At 42.0% G+C, this 20,892-nt stretch overlaps 1 protein-coding gene across 1 annotated transcript in view; it reads right to left on the reverse strand.

The window, feature by feature from the left end:
- EFCAB6 (EF-hand calcium binding domain 6) overlaps positions 1-14,820 on the reverse strand; it is a 145,294-nt gene extending 130,474 nt beyond the window's left edge. Inside the window, exons 1-2 of the mRNA XM_067558983.1 lie at positions 14,725-14,820; positions 1,668-1,814 (exon numbers count right to left, since the gene is read on the reverse strand). Coding sequence (XP_067415084.1) covers positions 1,668-1,809 — 142 coding nt within the window. The 5' untranslated portion in view covers positions 1,810-1,814; positions 14,725-14,820. The remainder of the gene's footprint in view (positions 1-1,667; positions 1,815-14,724) is intronic.
- Between the last annotated feature and the right edge of the window lie 6,072 nt (positions 14,821-20,892).

Below are 20,892 nucleotides of genomic sequence, written 5' to 3' on the forward strand. Positions count from 1 at the left end.
TTGTGATCAACCAATATGCCCAGGTCCTTCTCTTCATCTGTCGCTTCTAACTGATGCATCCCCAGCTTATAGCAAAAGTTCTTGTTATCAGTCCTTAAGTCATGACCTTGCACTTTCCACTATTAAATTTCATCTTATTTCTATTACTCCAGTTTACAAGGTCGTCCAGATCTTGTTGTACGATATCCCGGTCTTTCTCTGTATTAGCAATACCTCTCAACTTTATAAAGAGGTAATAAGATATTTTGTCTTATTATCTATCCCTTTCCTAATGATTTCCTACATTCTGTTAGCTATTTTGATTGCCGTTGCATATTGAGTGGACGTTTTCCGAGAACTATCCACGACTCCATGATCTCGTTTTTGAGTAGTAATAGCTAATTTAGACCTCATCATTTTATATGTATAGTTGTGATTATGTTTTCCAATGTGCATTACTTTGCATTTATCAACACTAACTTTCATCTGCCATTTTGTTGCCCAATCGCCTGGTTTTATGAGATCCCTTTGCAACTCTTCACAGTCTGCTTTGGACTTAACTATCTTGAGTACTATTATATTATCTGTAAATTTTGCCACCTCACTGTTTACCCCTTTTTCCAGTTCATTTATGAATAAGTTGAACAGTCCTAGTCCCAGTACAGATCCCTGGGGGAGACCATTATTTACTTCTCTGCATTCTGAAAACTGACCATTTATTCCTATCCTTTGTTTCCTATCTTTTAACCAGTTTCTGATCCATGAGCTGACCTTCCCTCTTATCCCATGACCACTTACTTTGCTTAAGAGCCTTTGGTGAGGGACCTCGTTAAAGGCTTTCTGACAATCTAAGCACATTATATCAACTGGATCACTTTTATCCACATGCTTGTTGAATCCCTCAAAGAATTTTTGTAAATTGGTGAGGCATGATTTCCGTTTACAAAAACCATGTTGACTCTTCCCCAACAAATTGTATTCATCTGAGTATCTGATAATTCTGCTCTTTCAGAGGTAAGCATATGATAATTTAAAGTGAGTTCCTATGGGATAACAGGATGTCTATCAAATCTCTGACACTGTCAGTAGTACATACCCAGGAGCTTTAAGACCAAGTGGCCCAGAATAGTGGGGGGAAAAACCCTGTCCCCCAGGTTCATGTGCAACTGTAATAAACCTGCATGGACTGCAGCTCTGGCTGCTGGGATGGGGAAGAAAGCAGGAGCTGTGCTCCTAATATCCCTTTCCCACCCTACAACTAAGTGGGTAGGAAGGGAATGGGACAAGAAAGGGCCAGGGCTCAATCACTCGTTTGCATCAGCCAGCACAGCTGGATAGATGCATCCTCTGTATATGTGTGTCTGTGTGAGTGTAGGGAATGGGTAGGAGGAATATGATGCACCCTGTAAAAGGCTGTAGCAGATTACTCCCCTAAGAGAGTAAGAGACATTGGAGGCATTGAGCAAAGTCAGACAACCCTTTGAGGAACTGTGCCTCTTGGAGCAGTGCAGCTTGCTCAAGGCTATGTCAAAAGGCACAATCTAGGCCTAAGCAAATAATAGAACTGAGGTGGCCAAAAAGGCAATGCCAGATGCAGCTCCAGCTGCACTTCTCCTATGGACAATATGAGGATTTCAGTTTAAAATCCTGCCGCTTTTAAAACCCAGAACTTGACAATCTCTACGTACATGAGGCGGATTTCATTGAGCTTTGCCTGCTTCTGCGTGATGACACTCTGCCTGGTGTAGACTGTGGTCTTTCAGTAAATATGATTCCATGAGAGTAGGGGCGTAAGCCACTGAAGTCTTCTGCACTCACCACTCTGGCCATGGTCCCTTGGGAATTTAAAAACACAATTATGAGACTACTTTAGAACCTATGACACAAAAGGAAGCAATTTGACAGGTGGCAATAACAAGAAGCATAAAAGTCGACTTAATGAAAAGGGGCCCATGTTGCTGTTGAAGATTCTGACTGACAGAGAGCCAAGTCTGGCCACATAGATGTGGGACTCCTTTAAACTGTTCACTGGAAAGCAACTAAAGTTTGCCCTCTGTGGGCACTTTCAAATATGTGGTTCAAAGCAGAAGATATAAATAGACTAAATCATGCCTCAAATAATAAATAACTAGCTATCTCAATTGTTTAAATGGCATTAAGTTATCTTGAAAGTTATATATATTAAAAGACTTTAAAAATGAAAACATTTGCTTAGGTTTTTTTAGCCCTTTTCTACGAGCAGTAATATACATCAAGATGAACAGTTTTACTAAATAATTACACTTCTTGGGGGTTAGATATATATTATTGCTGGAGAAGGATGCAAAAATTGTACATAACATAGTACATAAATTACTGCTTTATTTACAAGTGTTGTTAGATTTTCTGTTGAGGAAAATCGAGGCAAACTACACAACAAGCAAAAACAGCAAGGTGGACTTCTGAAAAAAATGCTGCTTTTGTCTCCTAGGTAGTGCTCAAACTAAGGGCTTGTCAACACGGTGGGCATCGGTGCCGCAGCAATCGATGCAATGGCAATTGACTGAGCAGGTCTGGTAAAGTCCCACTCAGTTGATTGCTGAGAGCTCACCCATCGACACTGATATTCCACCAGAATGAGAAGAGTAAGCTATGCTGACAGAAGAGGCATCTCCCATCGACATAGCTTAGTGAAGACAGCACAGCTACTCGATACAAGGTACGTCAGTTACATTACTTAATGTAACATGTGTACCTTGCATCAACAGAGCAGTGTAGACAAGCCCTGAGATGGTATAATGCAACATATATATTTCTTCAAAGTATACTGGGACATTTGGCTCCATCTATCTGCAATAACTGTATATTTTCAGTGCCAATATAATCAAAGATTCTAAAACAACACCATCCAACCCTTTCAGCTCTGTTCTTTGACCATTATTCACATAACTTCAGCTATTTTTCCTGTAGACATTGGACCATATTTATCTCCAGTATAACTTTATTGATATCAGTGGAGATACACGAAGGAAGAATTTGACCCAATTTGGTACATTTTCAAAGGCCATGTCCCCATTTTTTTCAGGAGTAATTTGCACCCAGAAAGTTTGCACTTTACAAAAATGAATTACAGGCAGGTACAAATTGGAACACTCGGACTTCTAGCTTTCTGACCGGTGGCCATGATCAGGTATTTGAAGGCAAAAATACTCATTGTTGTATCTGCAAATGGTACCTGAATTTCAATTACAGGTACAAAATACAGATGCAAATTTTGGAAATGCAAATAGCATTCACAGAAAAGAAGGCTGCCTTTTTGAAAATGTGGTCCATTATGAACAAATAACTACGGACATATACCTAGATCTAGGCTAAGCCATTCTTATATTCAACCAAGCAGAAGTGACAGAACAAGTACAAGACATTACTCCAATAGGGGGAAAAAGAGTACTGTACATCATTTCTCTAAATAAATAGGGGAATTGGAAGTAACACAAAAGGGTTGAGGCTTGTATGGTCTATATTCTAGGATTATCAGAAGAAACGATAATTTGATAATTAGGTGAATCAATTTCTGTGTTCCGGAACAGGAATTAAACCCATCTTTTTTAGAGCAGACCATTCATCCCCATTATGTCCCAGGCTGTATCCTGCTTCTATAGCCATTAATAAAAGAAAAATTAGCCTCCAAGCAAAATGCTGATTCTTTCTTCACTCTTCAGGTGGAAAACATCTTTCCTTTGTATTTCATCCAAGGCCTAATGTCACTACCTGAGCAACCAAATGTCTGACACTTCCAGCAGCTGCCATGAAATCTCCATTCCTTAGCAACTGTAGATAAGTAGGGTCTGGTTCCCAGGAGGTCATAGAGCTCAACCAACACATCCCTAAACTGCAATATCTATTTTGACACAAAAACTAGCAGGCAATCAAAGTAGTTGGAGCAAACAAATATGAACTCACTCACATTTCTGTCTCAGGCACCATCAAGACCAACCTCTGGCAAGTGGGATGTGATGATAAAAAGAGTATGACAGCTATCTGTAACCTACCAAGCCAGAGGGAAATGTATAAACCCAGCAACACTGCTCTGCCCTTTTGCTCTGTCACCAAAGAGATGTATCAATCAATTTGCTAGCAAATGGACTGTTCAAACAACTCTGACAGAAATAACTGTATGTACTAGTAGCTAGGTTAAGACAAAGAAATGGTAACTATGGGCACAATCCTGTTCTTAGCTAAATTAATGGCAAATCTTCCTTGACTTCAGTAAACCAGGACCAAGCCCTATGTTAGTCCAGCAGAAACCAAAAACAAAAAGAACCTCTTAATTTGAGGTCCTGGTTCCCTTCTCACTTTCACCAGTTTTACATCTCCATAACTCCAATGAATAAATCAGGAATAATTCAACTGAGTTCAATGGAATAACTCCTTGGAGCTATTCCTGATTTAGTGGAGTTCTTCCTGGTTTACACTGGTGCATATGATTATTTTTTAAAATTACACTATTATTACTTCAGGGACAGATCCTCAGCTGGTGTAGATTAGCACAGATCCACTGACTTTGATGACTTCAGTGGAGCTACAGCAATTTACATAAGCCGAGGATCTGGTTCTCTGTTTCAATTTATATTTATTTATTAGAATGACAATGTATACGAATGTTCCCTAAGTCCATACATCAAGTTTCTGTGTGCTGGGTACATTTCACAGTGATTATGGAATAGAATGGTTTTACACAATGGTTCTATTTTGTATTCCATTTCTGATTTGGTGGCAGATTGCAGAAAACAGTCTGATGATATGTACACAGTAGCAGTCTTTTTCTTTTCTCCCAAATACAAATTGAGTTTTATTTCCTGGCTTTTTAGGTTATTGTACTGCTAATACTGTCTCAAACTATCTTTTTTGTACTTATTATATTGTGTATGGTGTGATAGAAAATGTGTGTTGGTTTCATTTTCTCTTTTTTTTTTTTTTTTTAAACCCCCGTCTTCTCATAATATGGGACGGGAGGGGATCAGAGTCTTGTATACTTATTTACCCGTTGTTTTATCCTCCGTCCTTATTTGACTGATAGTGCCTTTTGTCACTGTAATTGACAAAGAACAAGTAGGACACAAACTACACCTTATAACTGAGGTTTTCACAATCTTTCTTTGCTTATCTGCATCTCTCAATTTAATCATGAAGCCTTGAATTAACATACTGCTACTCTATGTCTGTTACTTCATCTCATTCTCTTTCCATGATTTGATGGGGAGAGATTGATTCTTGAAAGCTTACATATTTAAGGCCACATTCTGCTTCATCCTTATGCTGGTTGAATTGAAGTGAGGGTTTAAGGAGTCATCTTCCCAACCTCATGAGGCCCTGTAAAAGCCAGGCAAAATAGTAGCTCCTGCTCTTTGCATAATGCAGCGGCTGCACCTTTCTTACTTCTAGTAGGGGCACACAGTACCACAAAGAGGTCTCCACCCCCTCTCAGCAGCAGGCATACACGGCCAGCAGAGTGCACTATAAAGGATCATAGTAGTAATGGTGGTGGCAGGTATGCTATCTCTGTACACCTGGAAGCTCTTGTGATAACTGGGCTTACAAATTTACCCTAATTGTGTTTCCCTGTAAAAAGCAAGTGAACATTTATAAAGTGTTAAAATAAACTCTAATAATAATAAATGTTAATGGAAAAAGTTGTAAAAGGGAAACATAAAAACTGAATTAGTACAAAGAAAAAGGCCTACTGCTATAATTCAACGACTGTATTAAGATCATACCTGATAAACAAGAACAGTGTGGGGGGCTGATGGCTGTGGCCTGAGTTTGTAGAAGGGCTGGCTGAGCTGGAACTGGGCTGAGTGCTGCTGTCTGGCAGATGACAGTGAGGCTGGGATTCAAGAGCAGGCTGGGTAGAGGACTGTGGCAAGCCCTTACCCTGCTAGCTGAAAGAAGGTTGAACACTGAAACTGACAATGGAGAGAGACAGGGAAGAAAGTTGCCTGGGAGCATGAAGGCGAAGCAGCAGGGGATGAGGAATGGTCTCAGATCAGGAAAAAGAGGGGGGTGGAAAAGACTAGCTACATCAGGATTTGAAGAAGAAATGCATAGAAATGAGAAACAAAAAACAGGAGAAAAGTCACCATTTCATAACGTTCGAATCAGTGATAAAAGATATGAAAATAGAAAATGTTAACCCCCTGAAAATGGTAAAATGGATAAAGTAAAGTGATGGCGACATACAAAGAACTAAAAGAATGCAGGGTGGAGATCTAATTATAGAATGTGGACATAAGGAGGAAGCTGAAAAACTTCTTAAAACTGTTAGGGGAAATGGAAGTTACTTGTCAACTGCCTATATTCCTGATGGAAGCCAGCGGGGCTATGTATGGAGTGCCAATAAGATTCTCTGAGGATGATAGTAAGAAGAATATAAATGAAAATAAAGTATTGTTTGTTAAATGGCTACAGATAGAAGAGAGGGAGAAAACCAGCCATCTATGGTTGTTGGCGTATCACTTAGAAGTGGGACACTTCTGGATGGGATCCAAATGGCGTATCAATCTTTCTCGGTTAAACCATATATTCCATGCCCTGCCCCACTGTCAGGTTCTATAACTGTCAAATTGTTTGTACGGGAACCATGAGGTGCAGTAAATGTGGAGGAAATCAATCACATGAGAACTGTGTAGAAGGAACAGAACCTAAATGCAGCAATTGTGGGGGAAAGCACAGTACAGCATATAAACGATGTGCAGTAGCAGAATGAGCTACAGTAACACAAAAGATTAAAATAATTCACTAAGTATCATATGTGGAAGCTATCAAAAGGTACCCACTGCAGAAAATAGAAAAATACTCAAGATGTACAGGGGCAGCAGAACACATCTCTGGTCAGGGAGGAGAATATGAGAGGAATGGGACATGATGTATTGCTTGTAGGTAAAGGGTTTATAGCGTTCATTACATAAATAATTGACTACAGCTTGCAGATGGGGAAAAAACTGAAAGGATTAAAATCGTAGCAAAAGCAGCAGAAAAATATCTAAGAATAGACAACCTCTCAACAGAGTGCATTCACATGATTTTACATGAAGGCAATAATACAGCTTAAATAACATGGTTTTAACAATCCTTACCTGGATTGTCCATAGTTTAATAATGCATGGGCAGGAATTTAAGAAAGCCATCTTTGAAATGGGAAAAAGCCTGATGTTTATGTTTGCAAGAAACATGGCTAATAAGTAAACTTCTATTCAATTCACAGGGATATGATCTCCAGAGGGATTGAGAGGCTACCAGAGGAAGAGTGATTCTGTATATTTATAAATGAGGGACTTAGTTACCTTGAAATGGATATGCAGAAACTAAATTTTGAATATAATGCTATTGAGTCCCATACACTTATATATGGATTTATAATGTTCAGAATACATATAAAATTAGTCATTTTAGAATGAGAAAAACTAGTTAATAATGTCAAAACCCCATTCATAAATTGAGGAGACTTTATTAGTCATAATGAGCTATGGGGAAGTAAGAAAATTGACCTAAATGGTAAATGCATAAAGCAGTATATTGATATGCATAACCTGGTAATATTGAATACAGGAGCACCTACTAGATTTAATTCAATGGACAGATCCTTTTTGGTTTGGATTTGTGAATTACGACAAATAATATAGCTAGTAAATGCAGCTGGAAATTCATAAAGATGACCAAATGGGAAGTGATCACTTCCCTACGCTTATTGAGTACGAAGGCCAAGGAAATGTCAAAAACACAGAAACAGTTTCTAGATGGAATATTCAAAAAGCTGACTGAGGCATTTTCAAGATTAAATTTGATGAATATTTATGTAGTAACTGTACAAGTGACAACCTAGAAGAATTCTACAACATAATAAAAGGAATTACAGTAACAGTTCATCTACAAAACATCAAATTGCCCCTGACTTAGAAATCCAGTTCCCTGGTGGAATGAAGACTGCAAATTAGCAATCAAGGAAAAAAATAAGGCATACAAACAAGCAAAACACACAATGAAAAGGAAAGCCTTAATGCATTATAAAAAAAATTGCAAGGTGGTGGCACAAAGGATTATAAAAAAAAAGTTGGAGAAATTTCTGTGGGAAACTGAACAAAGATTCAAAGCTTTCAGAATATATAAGTAAATTAAAGAATGAATGGAATTTGAAGTAAATGTATACCTGGTCTTATTCTAAACAATTAAATTGAGATCTCCAGCTTAGTAAAGGAAGGCAGACATTTTAGCAAAAGAATTCCAAAAGGTCAGTAGTGATATGAATCAAAGCAATGAGTTTCACGAGAACAAAAAGGAGGTTTACTGCGGAAAACTATGAACTATTAAATGGGTGAAGAGAATATACTGATGATGTGCTAAACAAAAATTTTAGTATGCAGGAACTTATTGCAGCCATTAGAAAAAAAGAAAAATACAGCTCCAGATAAAGATAACATAAGTAATGAAATGCTTCAACACTTGTCAAAAGTCTAAAGATTTTACTGAGGTTACATAATAGTATGGAGGAAAGTACTGCTACCAGTAGAATGGAAACAAGCACTGCTGATACCAATTAGGAAACCAGGCAAGGTACCTACAAGACCTGATGTTTACAGGTGTATTGCCCTCATTTCATGTGTAGGAAAAATCATGAAAAAAATGATAAAGGCAAGACTAATGGAATACTTGGAGAAAAACTGAAGTACAAAGTGGTTTCAGAAAAGGAAGGTGCAGTTGACTATATAGTGAGACTAGAAACGGAGGTACAAAAAAACTTAATGGCTAAAAGCTTCATGATAACAGTCTTCCTGGAAATTTAAAAAGCATCTGACATACTATGGAGGGAAGGCCTATGCAAACTAGCCAAAATTGGAATAAAAGGGAGAATTTTTTGGTGGATAAGGGACTTTTTAAGTGACAGCTATATAAGTCAAAATGGGAACAGATTTATCAAAAACCTACAAGCTTACAAATGAAATTCCACAAGAGAGTTTTATCAGCCCAACTTGGTTTTCATTATGATAAATGACCACCCAGAAAGTGTGCAGATTGGAATAGGTATTTCCCTTTTCCCAGATAACTGTGTTATACGGACTAAGCACAAAAGACTTAAAGTAGCCATGGAAAAGACAAATGAGGCACTATAGATAATTTCCAAGTGGGGAAAAGAGTGAGGATTTAAATTCTCTCTTGCAAAAACAAAAAGTGTGTCTATTCTGCAGTTAAACACCCGCAGCTGGCCCGTGTCAGCTGACTTGGGCTCACAGGGCTCAGGCTACAAAACTGTGGTGTAGATGTTTGGGCTTCGGCTGGAGCCCAAGCTCTGAAACCCCAGTGGACGGAAGGTCTCAGAGCCTGGACTCCAGCCCAAGCCCAAGCCCAAGCCCAAGCCCAAATGTCCACACTGCAATTTTACAGCCCCACAGCCTGAACTCTGGGAGCCCAAGTCAGCTGACATGGGCCAGCCATGGTGTTTAATTGCAGTGTAGACATACCCTAAGTGAATGCTTTTCACCAGAAAGAAAATTAGGGATGACTGGGACTTAATTCTTTATGGTGAAAAATTCAGATAGTTCAAAAGCTTATGTTCCTAGGAAGAGTGTGCGATAATAAATTAACTTGGAAAGGTCACACAGATAGTATACAGTAATGTACAAGTAGAATGAACTTACTTTAAAGTGTAGCTGAAAACAAATGAGGTGCAAGTAAGAAGGTATTGGGGATGATGCATAAAGCATTGATAAAACCAGTTTTAGATTACGGATACCAAGCTTTCGAGTCAGCCTCAAAAACAACTCTTAAAAACTTGCAACTGATGCAGTCCTAAGCCCTGCAATTGACACATGGTGCAATGATAACAACACCAGTGTGTGCTCTGCAAATAGCCACTGGAGAAGCACCTATAAATCAAAGGATGAAACTATTAAAGCTAACCTTTTGCACAAAGGTAAAAGGGAATCATGAAAACAGAAGTACACAACAGATTTATGAGGATTGCTGGGAGTTTAGTAGATAAAATTATCTGGATTGTCACAGGCTTCCTCATACTATCAGGGTAAAAAAATGGGTAAAGGAGATATATAAAAAAGAAAAATTGAGAGACCTAAAAAATTTTAGTCATGAAAAATCAAACGACAGCTGAACAGTTATTCCTCCATTTGTGGATTTGGAACTGTTCAAAAAAACTGAAGGAAGGGAAAAAGATATACATTATGACCAATTAAATTTCTGAATTTATTTAGAAAAATGGGGACAGCTTTGTCAAATCTATACAGATGGGTCAAAAGATGACAGCACAGGTAGATGAGAACAGCATTTTATGTTCCTAGCCTTAGAATCCAGAAATCTAAAAGGCTATTGTATTAATGTGACTGTTCTGATGGCTGAACTAATGGGGATAATATTGGCACTAACCTGGATTAGAGATGCATGTCTGGCTGCAGCTTTAATTTTATCTGATTACTTGTCTGGCATTATGATAATCAGAACAGGGATTTTGGAAATCAAAAATTACATAATCAGTGAAATAATGTCCCTAACTATAGAAATAATGCAAGCAGATATCTGTGTGTAACAAAAGCATGGATTCTGGCGCATATCAGAATAGGTGGAATTGAAATGGCTGACAAAGCAGCAAAAAAAATACCCTTAACTTGTCAAGAATTTAAAAGTGTGGTCACAAAGGAGCTTGCGAAGGAATGGCAAGAACTATGGACTAAGGAAACAAAAGAACAAAGGTCTTATGGAGTATGCTCAAAAATCAAAGGAAATATTACACTCCAAAGTCAGGTTAGAAAAAGTGAAATAGTCATTTATAGAGTGTTAACAGGTCATTTTGCCATAAATGATAAGTTAAACTTATTAAAAAGACATAAAGATGGGCTGTGTTATGTGTGCCAAACCAAAGAAGCTGTTGATCATGTCCTATGCCATTGTGGACAATATTCTATGGAAAGAAAGTTTCTTTATGAAAAATTGTGTTGGCTTGGAATCAAAGATTTTTTCCTAAAGGGTGAGAATGCCAGAAAAAATGGAATAATGCAAAAAAAAAAAAAAAAAAAAAAACCCACAACCCCAAAACCCCACCCTGCTGTCCTTAAGGATGCTAGATTGAGTGAAAGGATATTTAAAAACAAACTTGGCTAAAAATGAATGAAGAAAGTGGTAATCATAGCCTCATATGATGAGGTTGCTGCACCAAAAAACAAAGACAGAACAGTGTGGGATCAGAAATCAGTTAATCTGGTATTTAGACATAACTGATGGGCAAAATAATGTGAGGATGCCCTTCACACCTTTCTGGTGTGTTTAAAAATCTCAAAAAGAGATTTTGAAAGGAAAATTGATGGACAAACAGACTGAAGCTACCATGATGTTGGTTGACTGAAAGATCAGAGAAGGGGAAGGAGCGAGCTTCACCATCATGGCTGCTACCCCTACTATCGCCTAGAACCCCAGATCTTCTTTATCCTAATTCTAAGAGCTGTCCTGACCAGACTGGGCCAGAGAGAGGAACCTAGATGACACCCCCACCTCCATGGGCTCTAGCTGAATCCCAGATATCAACTCAGATGTGAGACTTCTTTTGTTTTCTTCTCCTCCTTTCCCTTCCCCACCTTATTTCTTCTTTTTTCTCTCTCTCCTCTTTCCTTCTGTCTGATAAGAGTCTGGCTTAGCCAACCAAGACTATACATTTTGCAAAGCTGCTATAAGCTTGTGAACAGGAATAGGCAGCAAAAAGCAATGCCCTAAACATCCTGATGGTGCAAGTTTGCCATGTCTCAAAGTGGCTGATAAGACCATGCGCTCTGCCTGTTTCTCCAGTTTTGAGGCTGCAAGTGAGAGTCACCAGAGACAGAAGCTACATTTTTTCTGGCTTTAATGTTCTTTTCTTTCCTCTTTGTATATGTTTGCCTTGTTTTGTCTTCTACAAAATGGGGTTAGATTTTAACAACGAAAGCTCCACCCATCTCAACTAACTTCTTCTCTTTTCCCCAAAAGGAGACTGTTACCATCTAGGGTGACCAGACATCCCAATATTATTGGGACCATCCTAATATTAGGGGCTTTGTCTTATAGAGGCAACTATTACCCACTCTCCCCCCAGAAAAAAAAGTGTCCTGATTTTTCACACTTGCTATGTGGTTACCCTACCAAAGACACTGTCAGTCAAGGGGTCCTTTTTCCTTCTAAAAACTCTCTTGAGCTAAAGAGAAAGGGAACAAAGGATATTGTTAAAATGAAAACCTTACTTAATAGTTTACATTTCAACTGTTTTTTCCTTTTTTCCCTGTATCTTTAATAAAGGGTTAAAAGGATTTTAAAGGTATGTTTAAAAGTATGGCAAACAGGATCCTAAGCAGGCTAAAGGCTCTGTATACCAAAATGCAGTTTAAACCTCTGTTTAAAAATGTTTAATATTGAACAGTAACACCTTTTACTCTTTGGGCCCATATATTCCAGCTAAATTAATACAACAGAGCTTTCCAGGGACAGAATGGACAGTTGTGGAATAACCTGCACATAGGGGAAGTTTCTTCCTAATCCAGGGTGACTAGAGGATGCTTTATTCTCTGAAGTACAGGGGTTTATATCCATTTGTAAAAAAATAATTTTCAATCCTATCCAAGGCAACTGCGGATGCTCTCATTAGCCATATAAATGTTGAATTTTTTTTTAGTCCTGCTAAACTCTTGGAACCAGATCCTCAGCCCCAGATGTAGAGGAGCAGCAAAAGCCACCTTTCCTTCCTTCTTTGCTCAACTGTCACTCCTGGGGGAATTCTGCACCAAAAAATTAAAAATTCAGCACACAATATTTTAAAATTCTGCATTATTATTATTATTATCAAAATAACTCAATATAATCACACCAGTTTCAATTATTTTGGTAATTTATTTCAAAATACCTGTCAGCAAGTATACCTGTAACATTACAGACCAAAAAAAAAAAAGATTCAGAAAATATTTTTGACAAATAGATTCCTTACTAGGCATATTAATACAGAACTTTGAGTAATAATTCATTTAAACTAACATACAGAAATGTATGTCCCTCACAACTCAGAAGCAGTGCAAAGGTTTGGGGGAGTCGGGGTAATGGAGGAGCTGAGGGACCAGGAAGTAATTGCTGGGAAGGAGCCTGGGTGTGAACCTGGAGGGTTGTTGGGTGTGGGTGGGAGAGGTATGGAACAGGTTTTTTTGGAGGGGGAGGGATTGTTAGGGAGGTGGGGAGCCTCCCCCATGCAGACCCTGGCTGAGCCCTCGCCTCTCCCATTAAGTCGGGCACCTCTGCCCCTATCCCTGTGTGTCCTTGCACTCCCCCTCCCCCATGTGTCCCTGCACCCCCACTCAACCACCTCCCTCCCCCTGTTCCCGTGAGGCCCAGCACCCGCCTCCCATTCAGCGCCTGGCTCAATGCTGTCATCCCACTAGCTCCTGTGCACCTGCCCCAATCTGTTCCTCCCACTAGCCCTTCTGAACCCCAGTCTATGTGACCCCCCAAAAGCCCGATGTGCCCCATGCTGTCCATCCCAACACATATCCCGTGCCTCCTCACCCTAGCCGTGCAAGCAGGGTGCTGTGAGGAAAGTAGCCTCTCCCCTTCCCTCTCCAGGGCTGGCTGCTTTGACCAAGGTCCAGCTGCCCTCTTTTCTGGTGCCACAGTAGCCCCTGGTGGGCGAAATGTGTAATTGCAGTGCCTCCTCAGCACAATGTATTTTCTGTGGCGGGAAAAAATATGCAGGGGACATGAATTCTGCATGTGTACAATGGTACAGAATTCCCATACAGGAGTAAAGTGTATTGAGTTTAAACTCCGCACAGCTGAGGATCTCTGTGGCGTCGATGAGCCCTGGGCCTCAATGATACCTAGTGAAAATTACTTGCACAGGCATGTTGTGCATAGAAAGGATTTCTTTTTAGCATTTTTGAAATAAGCTGCCTTTTAATTTTCTTTAGGCTCCAAGAGTGCAAATAGCTAAGTGCATGCTTGACTTTAAACATGTGCTAACTTTAGTTCCGCCCAGAAGTCAATGGGCCTGCTCACGTACTTAAAGTAGGTGCAGAATTCGAGCATTACACACCCGAAGAAGAGGCTAAATATCTCTTTTCTTGTTACAATTGAAGAAAAAAAGTGCAAAAAAAATGCTGAGATAATGATATAACTACAGTCTACTTTAACCTACTCAAAGGCTGCCGTACATTGCAAAGTCCTGTCCAGCCCTCCTTGCTTTATCACTGCTGCGTGAGAAAAGGGGGGGACAGTCCAGGGCCAGGGCTGCCCCTTTTGGTTGGACGTATTCCGGGAGCTTTCGTCGCCTGACACAATCTTCTGTCATTAAAGATTCATCTTCAATTCCCGGAGGCTCCAGGACAATCGTGGAGGGTTGGCAACCCGTCTGTCCAGCGAACAGCTCGGTGCAGCCAAGGTGCCCCCTACACACCAGCCCCATTGCCCTGCAGCTGCTTTTTGAACTTCCCCGGGACCAGTGCAGGGTCCCGGCTCCTGCCCCTCCCGCCCTTCTCCCCCATCCGCCTCCAGGCTCCACCGGCTCTTGGGGTCTCTCCCCCGCACCCATCCCCAAGTCGCCCCCCACCCCCGTTGCAGGGATGTGAGGGGGAGGCGCGAGTTACCTGCTCGGCCGGCGGCGCTCGCCCCGCTCTGAGCTGGGGACAGGCTGGGCCGGGGGAGGGCGGGGAAGGGGGGCACGTTCCGCTCCCCCCCGAACTTCTCTCCTTCGCTCACCTGTTTCTAAGACGCTGTTGCTGTAGCAACGGGTTTAAGCTTCTGATTGGTCGGGAGGCCGCGGCTACCTGACAACAATAAGCCAGGCACTGATTGGATGCCCGCTTGCCAGGTGGGGCAGGGCCTCGGGACTGGAGGGCAGCAGCGCGGACGAGGCGGGGTTGCAATGCAAGCCGGGGGTGGGATTGCGGCGCGGGGCTTCTCCCCGAGCCCGGAGACGGGAACCTGCCCGCCAGCGGGCGTGGCCGGGAAACCCCCGGGGCGGGCATGGACCTGGCGGCGGCGGGGAGCGCAGACGATGCTGCCCCGACCCAGCGCGGGGCACAGGGGACGGGATCCCGCGGCTTTGGATCTCGGCGCCTCTCAGCCAGTGCAAGGGGGCCGGGCGGGCAGGTCTGGCTGCCCCTGCATGGGCCAGTGTGGGCGGCGTGATGCGTAGAGCTGCTACGCAAGAAGAAAACCGCAGTGGAAACGAGGGGGCGGCGGGGAGACGCTTTAAACCGAGCCCAGCCTGCAGGGCTTTGGGTCTCGTATTTCAAGCAGCCCCTCCCCCCCCCGGTCCTGGGCTCGCTTGCGACTAGCAGAGCAGCCGTGACACAAGCAGACGGGAGGAGGGGTGTGTCCTGCCCGCCGCTGATCGGTGTCAGAATAACAGCCGCGGTTAGACGTGCTCAGGTGCTCTGGTGATGGGCCAGTATCGCTGCCTAGACGGTAGCTGGCACTTGGCAAACGTGCTGCATGCGCCGCAACTTCCAATGGACGGGAAGGGAAAACGTCTGTTTAGATCCAAGTTACACCGAAAACAAGAAAAGAACTTTTACAGACAGGTTCTGACCCGGAGCCTAGCCCCTATGCACTCCTGGGATGAGCTGATGAAAATTAGAGCAGTCCCCAGCTGCTCTTAATTTATGCTGGCAGCCACGTCAGCCCCCACAGCAGCCCAGAAAAGAGAGGGTGCAGAAGTGGTATAAAGCCCTCATTTGCCCTGATGCCTCTGGGCTACACCCTCAGCTGCAGCTCCTGCAGAATAACATGTGGGAGTCACAGCAGGGCACAGAATTTGTCCATTGCTTGGCACACCCAGTACATATGCTAAGCTATCCTGGCAGACATCTCATGGCTGAATTTAGGGTGACCAGCTAGCAAGTGTGAAAAATCGGGAGATAGCGTGGGGGGGAATAGGCACCTATATTTAAAAAAGCCCCAAATATCAGGACTGTGCCTATACAGTTTGGACATTTGGTCACTAGCTGAGCTGCTCTTCCTAATGGCATAATACTATTAACCAGACTGCAGGCTCAGTCCCTAAATCACTGTTTTATAATAGCTGTGGATCTCTTCGGGACTGGCTCACCATTATATCTTCTAGTTTGAAGCTCATTGAAGTCTGTGTGAAGACCTCGGTTAACTTCAGTTGGTCTTGGATCAGGCACAATCAGGAAGTGCCCTCAATTCTGACAAATGAATTCTGATTTAGGCTTTCTAATGTATTGCAAACAATGAATCACAGACAGTGGACTACACGTGTTGAAGAGTATGTAGCAGGAGCTGAGAATAAAAATCCCTTTTTACTAAGAAAGAATGAGGGCAGCAGTGTTTGTTTTAAATAGAAATTCTCCACCGCCCACCTTCCCAAAGAGCCCATTAACAAGAGCAAGTAAGTACAGTATAATAGTAAAGACTGCTAGATAATAGGTACATCCCATATATAGGCACTGACCTGCTGCCCCGATGGAAATAGTCCCTTTGACTTCAGGGGGGACTGCTTGTGTGAGTAAAGACTATTCTCAAGAGTAAACATTGCATAATGAAGCCCTAAGAGAAAAATTCACTTTTAAGCAACCTTTTGTATATACAGAAAGATAGAACGTGTGTCACCAGTACTACTGGAGAAGTGTGGAGCAGTTTCTATTTAAACCTACCACTGCATGAAATTAATGGTGTAGGCAAACAAACATTTCAATACCCACAGATTCATCACTAAAATGATCATTTGTTAATAGTGTGTAGTTTTGGAGCCTGATCCTGCAAGCCATTGTCTGAACACCCTTTTACTCACTTCAGTCAAGCTTTTCACATGAGTACAAATTGTAAAATACACTGAATCCTAAGGTCACAAGCGGAGTGCCCCGGGGGTCGGTCCTGGGGCCAGTTTTGTTCAACGTCTTCATCAATGATCTGGAGGATGGGGTAGATTGCACCCTCAGCAAGTTTGCAGATGACACTAAGCTGGGAGGAGTGGTAGATACCCTGGAAGATAGGGATAGGATACAGAAGGACCTAAACAAACTGGAGGATTGGGCCAAAAGAAATCTCCTGAGGTTCAACATGGACAAATGCAGAGTCCTGCACTTAGGACGGAAGAATCCCATGCACAGCTACAGACTGGGGACCGACGAGCTAGGCAGCAGTTCTGCAGAAAAGGACCTGGGGGTAACAGTGGATTAGAAGCTGGATATGAGTCAGCGGTGTGCCCTGGTTGCCAAGAAGGCTAATGGCATATTGGGCTGCATTAGTAGGAGCATTGCCAGCAGATCACGGGAAGTGATCATTCCCCTCTATTTGGCATTGGTGAGGCCGCATTTGGAGTATTGTGTCCAGTTTTGGGCCCCCCACTACAACAAGGATGTGGAGAAGTTAAAGAGAGTCCAGTGGAGGGCAACAAAAATGATTAGGGGGCTGGAGCACAAGACTTATGAGGAGAGGCTAAGGAACTAGGCTTGTTCAGTCTACAGAAGAGAAGAATGAGGGGGATTTGATAGCAGCCTTTAACTACCTGAAAGGGGGTTCCAGGGAGGATGGAGCTAGGCTGTTCTCGGTGACAGATGACAGAACAAGGAGCAATGGTCTCAAGTTGCAGTGGGGGAGGTCTAGGTTGGACATTAGGAAAAAGTTTTTCACTAGGAGGGTGGTGAAGCACTGGAATGGGTTACCTAGGGAGGTGGTGGAATCTCCATCTTTAGAGGTTTTTAAGCTGCGGCTTGACAAAACCCTCGCTGGGATTATTTAGCTGAGGTTAGTCCTGCTCTGAGCAGGGGGTTGGACTAGATGACCTCCTGAGGTCCCTTCCAACTCTGTGATTCTAAGATCTATCCTAAGGCTAATATAAAATGTCTGGTTTTTACATTATGGAAACCTATGAATAGGAGGACATAAATTCCTCCACACTGACATGATAATAGAAATCCATTTTCTGTGACCTGGCACAAACCTAGATTTTTTTTTTTAAATATAAATTGAACCAGGTCTTTTGACAGTTGCATTGCAGCAATTGTCTATGAACGATATAGTGTCTTGCAGAAGTAAATCTAGACATGTGCACACATAAATAAGGGGTTAATGTTCTTTATTTCCAGAATTCCAGCAGTCTGCTCAACATTCCAATAGTCCATGCTCTAGAGGCTAACTTCCAGTTACAGCAGGCTGCAGTTATAGCCTAAGGCCCTGATCCCACAAATACTTGAGTAACTTTACATATACTTGTAGTCCCATGGAACAACGGGACTCATACATGATCCTATGTGTGGAATTAAGTACATGTTTGCAGGATTGTAGCTGTTCAGTGGCCTTAAAGGGATGTAGCATCTCAGTTATCCTTTTTAAAATAAAGACAATTGGAAAACATGGTTTAAGATGAATAAAGGCTTTAGATTGCTGAATCTACTCAATAGCTCAAGCAGAATGGGCCACTTCACCTGGAATGGTTTCTTGAAATATGTGTTAAATACTTATGCTAAACAATCTGTTCCATTTTGTATTTAGCTATGACATTCTCAGTAAATTTCTCAGACCTGAAGAAGAGCTCTGTAATCTCAAAAATGTGTCTCTCTCACCAACAGAAATTGGTCCAATAAAAGATATTACCTCATCCACCTTGTCTCTCTATACTCGAAAGTGACATTCTAGCCCCCCTGCCCCTTGCAAGATTAAAGACTTAGTAAAAATATGTAGTTCATTCATTTCAGAATAACATTTATAACTTTCATTGGCCTTTATCTGGGTTTAAAAAAATGGATCCTTTTTGTCATCATCTTGAGGAGGTTTGTGTATTCTAACATGCATCCATATATGAGATCCTTAATAGGGAAGGATGCGCTTCAAAGGGGACCTAATCTCAGGCCTGTGCAGTACCAGCTGAACATTTCTCATGCTCATACCCAAGAGGCTTGAGTAGGTTTTAATGTTTAACTAAACTAACTAAATATTTGCAAGCTGGCAAAATTGGTCTGGCAATCTCCTGAAAGTCTTTCATGACATTTCTAGTACTTTCTCTTTCCAACAAAGGTAGAACAGCCTTTTATGGTTTTGTAGCACCAGACTTCATCAGAACCAGGAACTAGTAGATGTGCAAAAATGAAAAGGTTTTTTTTTAAAGAATGATATGGAAAAAGTTAAATTCTCCTTCAGTTCAAATTTTGGGCTGCGGGTGTTCATTGTTGTTATATTATTTAACGTATTTTCATGTATTTTTAAGTATGAGTGGGTTTGGCCCGATGCAGACACAAATAAAATAAGAGTCTGTCTCCTGTAGTGCTCATAGACTAAAAGCTTTTGATTGGTTCTTATTTTATCCCAGCTGGTTCACTCACGTGGAGTTCTTAGCTTTCACATATATTATGAATGACTCTTTTCCACGGTTATGAGGAAGCAGCTGTAAGGATCATGAGGCCTGCAGTCTTAGCACACTGTTATGCCAGCTGGGTTATGATTATCCAAGTGTGAGGATTAAATTGTCATCATACGTTCAGAACTGGAAAAGGCACAGTATGTCACAGAGACAGTGACTGTGGATTCAGCCTGTGTGCAGCAGGTGCTTTAATACCAGCTACATCAGATAAACCAATGGGGTGGAGGTGCTGCTGTTAGGGAATTTGCTTGCCTGCCTGCCTCGTTCTACGCATCTGCATTTAAATTTTTTTTTTGAGCATGTGAAGATGCCATTAGGTACAGCTCTTTAACTCCTGGTGATGGCCACTTTGGCCCTCATTGTCACAAAGCTTCAGTAGCCCTGTTCTTGCCTATCGCTGTTGCATTACAATTGCTTCTGCGCCTTGCATGCTATCACAAAGAATTCCTTTCTACGGCAGGGATAGAATCCCATTTTACAGAATACATTTCCCTTCTAAAGACAGTTTTTACCCTATTCCATTCTCTACAGCACATGAACCTATCTCTCCCCCTGCCCCCTCCACTATCCAAGGTCTCCCAGAGGACATCATTCCCTCTGTACTCATACATGTTGGCCATCCTCCACAAGTGGATCTCGCAGCTCTCGTGTGGGTGTTATCCACAGAGCAACTTCTGCGAGTCTCAGGCTTCACCAAAAAAAAAAGTTGCTGCATACCCTCAAGGTCTCCTTATTGGTGAGTTAGCACCGCCTGCTAAAATCCCCACAATAACAACACAATAACACAATAACAACACTTTGAAGAAAGTTCTTTAGCACAGAGACAGATAGGAGAATCAGCATTGCTGACTCTTCCTCCATTGGAGGAAAGATTAGGTAAGTATCCTGAAGGCCCCTTCAGGATGTTGATAAAATGAACAATACCTATCTGCAACTTCTGCGAGTCTCAGGCTTCACCAAAAAAAAAAAAAAGTTGCTGCATACCCTCAAGGTCTCCTTATTGGTGAGTTAGCACCGCCTGCTAAAATCCCCACAATAACAACACAATAACACAATAACAACACTTTGAAGAAAGTTCTTTAGCACAGAGACAGATAGGAGAATCAGCATTGCTGACTCTTCCTCCATTGGAGGAAAGATTAGGTAAGTATCCTGAAGGCCCTTTCAGGATGTTGATAAAATGAACAATACCTATCACTTTAAGTGTGGCCAAAACTTGCACACCTGAGGACACAATTCTGCAGCAGTGTCATCATGGGGGCCCACCCAGAAGTAGTACAAAGGGTACACTGTCAGTCAAGGGTCCGCGTGACCGGAAGGCCCGCCTTACCCGCCTCTGTTACCGGAATTTCCGCCTCAATCGGGCTCCTGACTTCCGGCCCTGCCCTGCCGAGACCACGCCCCCTTGACCTTTAGGCCACGCTCCCTGACCTTTAGGCCACGCCCCATCACCCCTCCTCCCCCCCAGGCCCCACCCCACCTGGTCACCTGACATCCAGGCCCTCCTTGGGTTATGACGTCCTGGTCAAGATGGACCAATG

Source organism: Emydura macquarii, unplaced genomic scaffold (genome assembly GCF_026122565.2).
Source record: "Emydura macquarii macquarii isolate MOO-44397 ecotype Brisbane River unplaced genomic scaffold, CSIRO-AGI_Emac_v2 contig_2205, whole genome shotgun sequence".
NCBI classification, from domain to species: domain Eukaryota; kingdom Metazoa; phylum Chordata; order Testudines; family Chelidae; genus Emydura; species Emydura macquarii.